We start from the raw sequence: 11677 nt of genomic DNA, 5'->3' as shown, positions 1-11677 counted from the left end.
ACCATCAGTGATCTGGGTGTCTCACTGTGACTCACTCACTAGATATGGCTTAGGGACATTTCTTGAACTATGACACTTTGAAACATTCAAACACATACCTTATCTTAGAAAGATATAAAGTGGAAGCTTAGTGGATCACAGTAAAGTAAACCATCAACTGCCATATTTGATGGAACCCCAATGCTACCCTGCTACCCTGCCTAAAATATTTATGAATGTCTATCAAAATAGATAAACTTTCTACATCGTTTTGGACAGCAGACAAACTATCCACTCTCCATTTAAGTCTGGACTTCAGATTTTTCAAAGTTCCTCCTTAGGTAATAACAAGACCAGTGGAAACTATTTGTGTAATATGACTTTATAGTGTCTCTGGTGGGAGGGACTTTTTCTGCTGTTGCCTTTCTGCAACAGGTGCTTGCTTGTCATAGTTTGGCAAAGCAGGGTGTTGGCTCACTGTGCCATCTATTTTTGGTGTTGCCTGGTCAATCTTTGACTGACCTCTCCAATATCATCCTGAGCAACCTCCCGCTACCCCTCCCCCTCCCTCCATAATGGCATACAACAATGTATCATTCATCAGTACAGTTCCCTGTATTTGACCTGTATTTCTTCCTGTTCCACGATGCTACATGTCCCTGACAGTATCGTCCCCAGCTAATATATTTGATCCTAATGCATGGTTTTCAGTTACATGTCTTAGTTTCTTATTATTTAAGTTATCTGATGATCTCATGCAGTAGTTGATTGCTATAGCTGATGAATGCTTATTCATGCACCTTTATTGCCCTGTATCACCTGTATTACAATGGTTCCCTCTCTACAACACTGTAAATGGCAGCCAAATGTCTCTTATCTTGGGCTAATTATAATAAAATTTAATAGCAGGCCTCAGAGTGGTGGACTTTGGCATAGCCATTGTTAATTAATCATTGTTAATGCTGTTACACTGAAGATGAACAGAAAATGAATTTAAAAATAGCAATACAACATTATCTGTGTTTCTCTTTTTGTCTATATTCTGTCTTTATATTAATTTGTTCATTTCTGTCTATATATTTTTGTCTATATCTGACCTCACATTCAAGTTCAATATACCTCTCTTTTCCCCCACCCTCAGTCTTGATTCCTTGATTTTGGTTGATATCTCTTACCTCCTATAACATTTCACTTTTCACATCATTAGACTCCTGGAATTAATATTTCTTTCCATTCACAAATACAACTATTTGTTTGTTCATAATGTAAGCGGTGGAGTAGTGTTGTTGGTGTTCACTCACTCACGGCTGTATATTTACTGACCTCTGGTGGTTATTCATCTAAATTGCATTGATGGACCACATTTCAGCCCTCTAAGTCGCTTGAGAAACACAATATTAATCACCAGGACTTGTGAAGCTGTGTGTAAAAGAAGATCAATATGGAAGAAAAGATGAGTGGATTACAGTTATTTGTAAAGGTATGTCCTTGCGTTTGTCAGAATGCCCTATGGAGACTCCCTATATTATTGGATACCCAAAATGCATACTGAAAGGCTTACCGTATATGCACCCCTTGGTGTAGAAGCATAATTATGGTCTCAAATGAAAGGTAACACTCTGAAGTTTTATTATTGGTATTTTGATTGTTTGTCAGGGGTTCTGATATAGAAGGACTACACACAAAATGGACTAATTACACAAAAGTCTCCGTGGGCGGTACACTGATTCATAATTAACTCACCATGTTTCACCATTGTTTTGTGGGTTCAAATATAATGGCATATATACAGTATATCTCACACATACCACCAAACAAATCAATTAGAAATATATCAGTGATATGTTAAGTCTGGAGTCTCATTTGCAAGAATTTGTAGCGACAGCTTATTGTCTTCAGAAACTTTGGCAAGTCCAGTATAATTATGAAAGCCGCTACCACAAGTGCAGTGAAACTGCACTGCCAGTTACATTGTTATGAGAGTTACACCAGTCATGACAGTTATACCTATCATACTGTAAATTGCAATACCAGTCATGACAGTTATACCTATCATACATTGCAATACCAGTTATGCCAGTTATACCTATCATTCATTGCAAATAGAGGGGCAACATACTATAGTTGTTTTCTGCATGCTTAGAATGGCTGAAGTGTGTCAGGTCATACATGTAAGCACAGGGTAGTTGGAGACTTTTATTTGGACTTGGAGCTGTTGTTTGCGTTAGGGTGCCAGGAGGCTATTGTGCCTAGGGGTGTTTGATTTCACAATTCCTCCATGTGTACTCCCACACACACACACACACACACACACACACACACACACACACACACACACACATTGACAGTATACACAGACCAACACACATAGAGAAAGACAAACATGCTACATGCACACAGGCGAACACACACACCCACACACACACACACACACACACACACACAGAGAAAGACAAACATGCTACATGCACACAGGCAAACACACACACACACACACACACACACACACACACACTCATATACACACACATATACACAAGAGAAGCATATTTACTGACATGTATTGGGTGTCACCAAAGTATCCTTTCTTTTTTTTTTTTTGTTAAAGGAGTTCCCATTATAAAAGGGAGGCCCTTCTGTTTGAAGCTGAACTGTAGGGCATTTGCAAATACTGACCTCAAAACAGTACTGCTTCAAGAGTTGATCACAGCTTGTTACCGGTATACATGTTCTATGGAGTATTTACTCTACAAAACCACTGCTTTTCTTTTATTAGGTAATGTATTTATAAACATAACAAAATTATAATTCTGTGATATTTTTATTGTGACATTTTTCACAATAAAACATGTTGACATGTTTCATATTTTGTCTACAGAACCGTTGTTTTTCTATCTACTTTGCAAACACTGTCTTGATTTTGTCTGATTTGTTTTGAACACAATTGAAGTGATGTAATTATATTGTAAGTGATGGTGCTATGTAGCATTTATTGCCACCATAAGATATTCAATCTGTAAATGATCTGACCCAACAGGCTTGTGTTCATGCCAAAATGAGTTACTGCTGGATGGGCCTCTGATTGGAGCAGTTGGAGAGAGTGTGGTGTTCATCCTCATCAACCCTCCTTCTATTCCACCTACAAAAATCAGCTGGATTTCTCCAAGCAATAAAGAGATCTTCGCTTCACTTGGTGATGGAGAGATTATACATCCTGATTATACTGGCAGAGTCTCTGTGGACAAAACCACAGCTTCACTGGAGCTTAGCAACCTGACTCTCAATGACACTGGGGAGTACACTCTGAGCATCACCACTGGTGGTGTAGAGCGCCGAGGGAAAACATCACTGACATTATTTGGTGTGTGCACTCCTTATATTTCCTGATTTATTGTGAATCAGTATTATTTTTCGATTAGCTATATAATACTTATATTCAATGCAGTGGATACATAGACTGTCTCCAGCATGTTTCTGAAAATTATGTTTTCAAATATGTTATGGGAAACAATGATTAAAAATATGTAAATATACAAATAGATTGAAATATACAGTAGAAAAGTATGGCAAAAATGTACCTCTCAATTCTTTTTTTTTTTTTTTTTGGTATCCATAGTTTGATTTAGGAACAAGTGTGTATATCAAATATGTCAAATATTTATTATTACTGTTGTTTTGTCCATACTTGAGGACATAATTCAATAATTATTGAACAGTGAAGAAAACATCAGTCATGGTGCAGTATAAACATATTCTGTATGACTTTCTCACAGAGAGAATATTTACATCTCCCATCATAAGCACTGGGGGCACCATCATAGCTGGCAGTAGCTCTGTCAACTTGACCTGTGATGCCCAGGGCACCATCATCACCAGAGAGTGGACAAAGGATGGAACACCTCTGTTTCCTAGCAACAGCACCACCTTCCATGAGGAGAACAGAACACTGTCCATCAGCCCAGTAGAGAAGGAGGACAATGGGCAGTACACATGCACAGTCAGCAATCCTGTCAGCTCTGTTAGTGAGAACCACAACCTTGTGGTCAATTGTGAGTATTCCTGAATTAGAACTGAGCTGCTAATATATCTCAGGTAATGAAACATTTGATGGAGTATACTTCATTGTGTGCGTTACTCTTCATTACAGATGGGCCACTGAGTGTCCACATTAGTCCAGTCCCTGAGGTAACAACTGGGGATAGAGTGTCTCTTGACTGCTCTGCTGACTCTGTTCCTACTGCAAGTTTTACCTGGATGTTGAATAAGACTGAAGTAGGAGACAAGTCACAGCTGGTCACTGAGAAAGTTGACCAGATCCATGCTGGGATGTACACCTGCACGGCTTGGAACAGTGTCACCAGACACAACGCCTCAGCAGATCATATGCTGAGAGTAATAGGTATGTCTGTTAATATTAATATGCTATAGATAGATAAATAGATAGATAGATAGATACTTTATTGATCCCCAAGGGGAAATTCAAGGTCTCAGTATACAGACATCACACACAACATTCACTTACAGCAGAAATGGTAAATATAAGTATGAACATATAACCAAACTCCACTGTACAATAGAGACAGTAGAAAATAAGAAAAACTAACAAAACTAAATACTAAATATACTATATAAATTAAATTAAAAAAATCCACAGTGTGCTTGAGGGTGATCAAGCATGAGAAGCTTGCAGTGACAGGGCCGGGACTGGCCTGTAGTTGTGTGTTGCCAGCGTCCTCTTCTATGCAGTGGTATGCTGGGGAGGAAGCACAAAGAAGAAGGATGCTGGGCGACTTGACAGGCTGGTAAGGAAAGCTGGCTCTGTAGTGGGAGCTGAACTGGAGTGCATCACTTCAATATCTGTCAAAAGGACCCTGAACAAACTGATCAACATCTTGGACAATGAACTGTGTGCATGGTAAGGAGCTCAAGAGAGTGAGTGTCATGGTGAACGGGGACGTGCACAGGGGGGTTGCTCAGGTTGCCCGGGCAACTGCCCATATGCCCTTCTCGACTCACGTTGCCCTTCCAAGGGGGGGAAATAAATAGAAATAAAAAAATCGTACAAAGGATGCAGAATTTCACGTAGGCCTAGGTCTAGATTAAAAAAAAAAACGCAAAGTCTCATTCACTTCCATTCGGGCACTGAAAGTGAAAGTTAGTAGGGGAAGGGCAAACTCGTGGCTACAAGGAGATTGTCGCGGTTGAGCGGAAAAGGCGAGTTTGTGATGTATAACAAACGAACGATCATCATCATCAAGTTTTATGAAATTAATTAAAAACTTCATAAATCCAGGCTGAGTTTGCCACCTTTAGCCTAAATAATCAGACAGATAGCTTGCAGACAAGCAGGCCGTTATCACATAGCCTAGGCTACTATTTTATTTGGTAGGCCTAGGCAAGCTAAGCTACATGTCTGTTGATAGTTTCTCACATTTCATTTTAGCAAGAAGAATGATTGATGGAAGTAATGCATCACATTAATTATTTTATTCAAAATGGTTAAATGCCTAAATCCTATCACTATTTTGGGTATTGTAAAAGCTAAGATACCCACTGAAAAGAGGCGGATTCAGGAGAGGGAGAGACAATTCAGAGAGGCAGCAATCACTGCAGGGTTGGCTGCGAAAAAGCCAACCAGCAGGTGAGACAGAGACTTTGCACTGTGATAAGGATGACATGACACTGTAGACCCTGGGTGGCAGGTCCTTCAGTGCCTTGGCCCCCAAACTCTGGAACTCGCTCCCCCAACCTATTTGTGCCTGTTCTCTTCCTTTCTTCAAAGCACATCTCAAGAGCTTTCTGTTTAATGATCACTTCTCCTCCACACCCAACACATAGTTCCATACAGATAACTTGTCTTTGTTGTATTGTTTTGTTTGTTTGTTATTGTGTTTACCTGCCTTTGTCTCTGTTGTATTGTTTTGTTTGTTTGTTATTGTGTTTCCCTGCCTTGGGTTTGAGAAAGGCGGTATATAAAATAAACGTATTATTATTCTTATTATTATAGACAAATAGATTAATTAATCAGAGTCATATTTTAGCATTCTAATGGCAATATTTCATAATTACATTGCATTTAAGACGAGGCCAAGCCTCCAGACTATGTGAGGAAAATGTGGACCAGGAGGAGGCACAGAGGGCAGGTAGGCCTAAGTGATGATTACCAAATATGAAATGAGAGGACCATGCTAGAAAGTACAAGGTTAAAGAACTGCATGCAAAATAATTGTAATCTAAAAAAAAAACATAGGCTTTTTTCAAGTCAGAGCAACTGCCCCTCAAAATTCCTGTGCACGTCCCTGCAACTATCATGTCTTTCTTTTAAAATCCCAGACGGCAATTTTAAGTGTTTTAATTGTGTAACGTGCAACTTTATGCTTACTGAAAAATCGTTTACACATCCAAGCACCCACAGGACGTTCAAAGTAAAAGGCAGAATTACCTGCTTAACCTCTTTTGTTGTGTACCTATTGATGTGCCCTTGTGGGCTATTCTATGTGGGTAAAACAAAACGTCAATTAAAAACTAGAATCTGTGAGCATAAGTCGAACATCAGAAAAGAATGACGAAAAATCGTCAGTTGCAAGACATTTTAATTCTGCAGGTCATGATGCTAACTCACTCAGGTTTATGGGCCTGGAGACTGTCAATCAGCCTAATAGAGGAGGTGACCGTGAGAACCGCCCTCTACAGAGATAGGCTTGGTATATATTTAACTTAAATACATGCACACCTAATGGAATGAATGAAGACCTATCTTTGACTTGTTTCTTGTAAAAATGTTTTTTGTAAAAATGTTTTTTGTAAAAGTGCTATTGATGTAAATGGCCTGTGCATGATGTGATTCTATTAACAGAAGAAGCAATGGACCTTAATTGAATTATTGTATGGGATGACACTGTATCACCAGTGGTTGACTACGTGGGTGTGTATGTGGGTGTGGGTAAAAATAAGTGAGGTTGTACATGTATCCACTTGAGCACACTGAGGAAGGCGCTAATGGGAATGTACGATATTTGGGGGGGGGGGGGGGGGGGGGTCGCCAGACTATCGGGTTAAAAATGTTTTGCCTGGCCCTCCCCCCTGGTCAAATTTTTTTTTCCAGGGGCCTCCCCCGGCTCAAAAAAATTCTCCTAGGCCCTCCCCCCTAAGTGAATCAAATAAAACTGGTCGAAAAATGACGTTTACAAGGTTAAAACGGCCAGCAAATGTCATAAGCACACATACACACACACAGGTACACCAGTGTTGCGCGGGTTTGGTCACAAGCGGCCCGCGGTTGCCCGATATTTTAATCAACCCGACCGCAACTCGGACCGCGAATATTAATTAGGACAAAATTATACCCGACCTGCGATCCGACCCGCTTATTTACAAAATGTGTGCTTTTGGTTATAGCCTGCATGCAGTGTGACAGTAGGCCATTTCTGTAAAACAAACTAATTTATTTGCAAAATTTTATGTGAACTACACGCAGTAGGCATGCAGGACATAATGTTTGCGCAGGAGAGTGAATGAGAATAAGAGCGCAAGTACGCACGCAACCACCAAGGATTAGAACACTAGGATAAGATTTGAAGGCCATGGACATACATCTTTCTTTCGAAAACAGAAATGGTGAGGCAAGGTAGGCAAGAGAGATACATTGCTGGTCAAAACGTTAGCGTAAGAACTGGTTTCAATGCTGAATGAAGCACAAAGCTTTACTAAAGCACATCCACTGTTTAAAGTCACAAACACAACGAACTAAGGTAACTTGTATGCATGCGCGAACCTATACATACCGTTAGATATGGCTGTGTAGTCTGTGCCATAACATTTATTCCTGCAGGCTGCCTGTTTTGGCTGTCATACTTTTAAATGGCTTCGCAAAGAAGTAGGCCTTGTACTAATCTTCTTTAAGAACTTTTCCCAATATTTCCCATAGCCTATATCGCTTTTCCTGAAGGGGTGTCTTTATTATTTTAACTCGCGTCTTCAGCTTCTTTAATGTTGACTTTACTGTATTGATGCTTTACTGTATTGATGCTAGCCTTCTCGTGATATTTTAAGTAGGCCTATTTGTAGAAAATATATATTTAATAATTTTTAACTGACCCGCCCACAAATGACCCGAATATCATTAAAATATTTTGTTTATGACTCATAACCGCGGGTGACCACTTAATTTCGGGCAGACCGCGCAACACTGCTAGACGCCATGTTTAAAAACATGCAAGCTTCAGGTAGGGTTGCGACTTTTTGGACTCGCCCACTTTGTCAAAGAGACGTGAATCATGTTTTGGCCTACAAACCTTTTAAAATATCGAAAACAGATCATTGATCAGGGGAAAAAAAATATCATGGATCAGGAAAAAATAATTGTCCTCGGCCCTCCCCCCAGGCCAAAACAATTCTCCTGGGCCTTCCCCTAAGGCTTAAAAAATTCTCTTAGCCCCCCCCCCCCCGACGACCGGCCCTCCCCCCCGGTAAATATCGTACAGTCCCTAAGCCGAAACGCGTCTGTGCAATAAAACACGTATATATGCTAATATAGCATGAAAGAACAGTGTAGCAGTAAAACAGTAGTAAAAATATTAGGCTGTGGACAGTAGTAAAACAGTAGTAAAGCAGTAGTGGGCAGTCAATACTCAAACATGGAGAGGGTGGAGAGAGAGAAGTATATCTCTCCTCTTCCCTTTAGTGAAGCATTGAACAGTTCAATGGCCCTGGGGACAAATGACTTCCTCAGCCTTTCAGTTGTGCATGGCAGTGAGCAAAGTCTCCAGCTGATCAAGCTCTTTTGCTTTTTAATAGTGCTGTAGAGTGGATGACATTCATTGTCCAAGATGTTGATCAGTTTGTTCAGGGTCCTTTTGTCAGATATTGAAGTGATGCACTCCAGTTCAGTTCCCACAACAGAGCCAGCTTTCCTTACCAGCCTGTCAAGTCGCCCAGCATCCTTCTTCTTTGTGCTTCCTCCCCAGCATACCACTGCATAGAAGAGGACGCTGGCAACAACAGACTGGTAGAACATCCTGAGGAGCTTGCTGCACACATTAAAGGACCACAGCCTCCTCAGAAAGTACAGCCTGCTCTGCCCTTGCGTCAGTGTTGGCTGACCAGTCCAGTTTATTGTCCAGGTGGAGACCCAGATACTTGTAGGTGCTTACCACCTCCACATTGACCCCATCAATGGAGACTGGTAGCAGAGCGGGCTTAGACCTGTGGAAATCCACCACCATCTCCTTGGTCTTTGAAGTCAAGTCAAGTCATTTTTATTTATAAAGCGCATTTAACATGTACTTAGTACAATCCAAAGCGCTCCACACACAAGACATTGACACATAAAGACAAACGATGCTGGACAGAGCGGCCTAATCGCCAGCGTACCTGTGACATCACACCAAGACACAAATAAACAGACAGACAAATAGACAGTGACAGTAAAGCAAGCCTGTCTTTACCAAGACAGTAGGCTTACAGAACAAGACCAGACATAAAACAAACGGACTCAGCGCTCACGCAGACAAAGACAAAGACAAACAAAAAAAAAAAACACTCAATAAGTCCACAGGCAGGTGATAGTGCTTTGCCAGCAGATTAGTCCACAAGTCCCCTTTTGGCCCCGTTGAGCAGATCAGCCAGCAGATTAGGGGGCGGTAGCCGTGGCGGTGGGCGGCTCTCTCTTCTCTCCAGCAAGGTGATTAAAAAGTCGCTTGCATGATGTTCCCGTACGTCCAGTGGCGAAACGTAGGCCTGCAGCTAAATGGCAGAGGTGTGAAAGTTGGCAGACGGTGAGTTGAGTTCCCTTGGCAGACGATGTAAAAGTTCATACCAGCAACTTCGCAAGGTGAATTCCTGACACACCTTGTGCGTTGAGGTCTGTTGATGGTTGACGTTAGTGGCTAGCTAGCTAGCATCACTATGTCGACATCCAGACGTCGGATGATAGTTCAGCTCAACTAAACACTCAAAAGCTCGCAGTCAGGTCCCACAGATGTTATCTCTCACCAGACACTGAGAAGATATTTCTCGTAGTGCAGTCATCAGGCATATTAGCGACAGGCAGAATCCTCACTAGTGGACGTGGATGTTGTGGTCGGGGTCTCGGACTCAAAACAGGTGTTAGGCTAGCAACAAACCGCATTGATAAAAGCGCCTACAGATGCTCAATTTGTTCATCTTAAAGAGTGCACACTTCGACAGGACACATTTTTACATAAAAAGACGATCATTCAAACATAAACAAGAAGCTAGACGGAGCGGCGTGACTCGCAGAAGTGTTGAGTTGAAGGTGATTGAGTTTGCACCATTGCACAATGTTCTCCACCAGGCTCCTGTACTCCTCCTCTTGCTCGTCCCTGATACACCCCACAATTGCCCAAAAAAACGTCAGAAAACTTCTGCACGTGGCATGACTCGGTGTAGTCAGAAGTCAGATGTGTACAGGGTGAACAGGACTGTTCTATCAATAACCAACAATGCGTTGTTGGTTATTGATGGAACATCAATGAATGTTGCATTGGAGATTTCAAGCAGGCACCTTCTCTCATAATCCACCCGTCACCAGTTAGCCTATCAATATAGCCACATTGAATACATTATTACGCTGATTAATACCTTACCATATTAACACAATATTAAGTTTGATCAAATGTGACTCCTCATGAGAGCCACCATAACTGGTGATAAAAACGTTTGTCTCTTAAGACAGACAGTAACAACTTTGAAGGGACACTGACATACTCAGTTCGTCTCGTCGTTGCTCTAAAACTACAAGGGTAGACTACATTCCAGGTTGCATACTGTAAGGAAATTATTTTTTCTCTTTAATTTATTCCAGATGAAACTCCAAGCAGTGGACTGTCTGATGGAGCCATAGCAGGGATTGTTATTGGCACCATTGCAGGTGTAGCTCTGGTTGGAGGCTCAGTAGCATTCGGCACAAAGAAGGCCGGGGTATGGTAGTGCTTAATGGACAGTCTAATGAAGAGACTGTTATTATTTAACACTTGATCATTTCTGTGACACTGAGTTGTTTACTCTAAAAGAAAATAATTAGAAATTAAATAGAAATAGATTTCAATTACTGATTAGATTCCAAATAATTAAGTAACAGAGTGAGATAAGTTTGTCATCTGTGAAACTGGTTTTATAAATCTTGCTCAATAAATGCTTCAACGCTATTGAAATTATGTGATGGCTACAAGACACTTTTAAACAGGCATTGTGGTGTAAAACATGTAGGCCTAACCATTTTAAAAGGTATTCTTTTCAATGATCTAGGCTACATGTATCATCTTGTAACTACAGAATGCTTTTCTAATAAAACTGTTGCAACAACATTGCACCTTGAACCTTGACACATTGTTTGATTGTTATGTGGCATATTTATTCATAACTCTTCTGCAATCTAAAAACAGTGTACATTGACACCTTGATTACTTCATGGCCCAAGGATTGATTTGATATGTGTTTTTGATCTATGAAATGTTTCTTATCTTGGGCGTAATTATAATAAAATATGGCTTTGCCATGCTGTGGGCTTGCGGAGCAAGCCCACTATTGTTCTTCTTAAGTTTACTTATTAGTGGGTTTGATCCAGCAAGCCCACTATTGTTCTTCTTAAGTTTTCTTATTAGTGGGTTTGATCCAGCAAGACCACTATTGTTCTTCTTAAGTTTACTTTATTTATTAGTGGGTTTGATCCAGCAAG

The 11677-nt window shown here is 40.7% G+C and overlaps 1 protein-coding gene across 1 annotated transcript; it reads left to right on the top strand.

The window, feature by feature from the left end:
* The first annotated feature begins 1583 nt into the window (after positions 1-1583).
* Positions 1584-10952, top strand: LOC143118583 (cell adhesion molecule CEACAM20-like). Its single transcript, XM_076279613.1, has 5 exons — positions 1584-1590; positions 3017-3340; positions 3753-4028; positions 4127-4378; positions 10805-10952. Exons 1-5 carry the CDS (start codon positions 1584-1586, stop codon positions 10927-10929), a joined length of 984 nt encoding a protein of 327 aa, XP_076135728.1. The 3' UTR covers positions 10930-10952.
* The last annotated feature ends 725 nt before the right edge of the window (positions 10953-11677 follow it).

This window comes from Alosa pseudoharengus, unplaced genomic scaffold (assembly GCF_046254945.1).
Source record: "Alosa pseudoharengus isolate Yale_2024_CS ecotype anadromous, Long Island Sound unplaced genomic scaffold, YU_APseudo_1.1 YU_APseudo_1.1_scf_12, whole genome shotgun sequence".
Classification (NCBI taxonomy): domain Eukaryota; kingdom Metazoa; phylum Chordata; class Actinopteri; order Clupeiformes; family Clupeidae; genus Alosa; species Alosa pseudoharengus.
Note: the sequence above shows the minus strand (reverse complement) of the source record. Positions and strands in the feature narration are given on the sequence as shown.

What these genes read in the sequence shown, in the direction of transcription:
- LOC143118583 (XM_076279613.1), top strand. An exon ending in AACATCACTGACATTATTTG is followed by an intron (nt 3,341 to 3,752) that starts GTGTGTGCACTC and finishes ACTTTCTCACAG; the next exon opens with AGAGAATATTTACATCTCCC. An exon ending in TCATATGCTGAGAGTAATAG is followed by an intron (nt 4,379 to 10,804) that starts GTATGTCTGTTA and finishes AATTTATTCCAG; the next exon opens with ATGAAACTCCAAGCAGTGGA.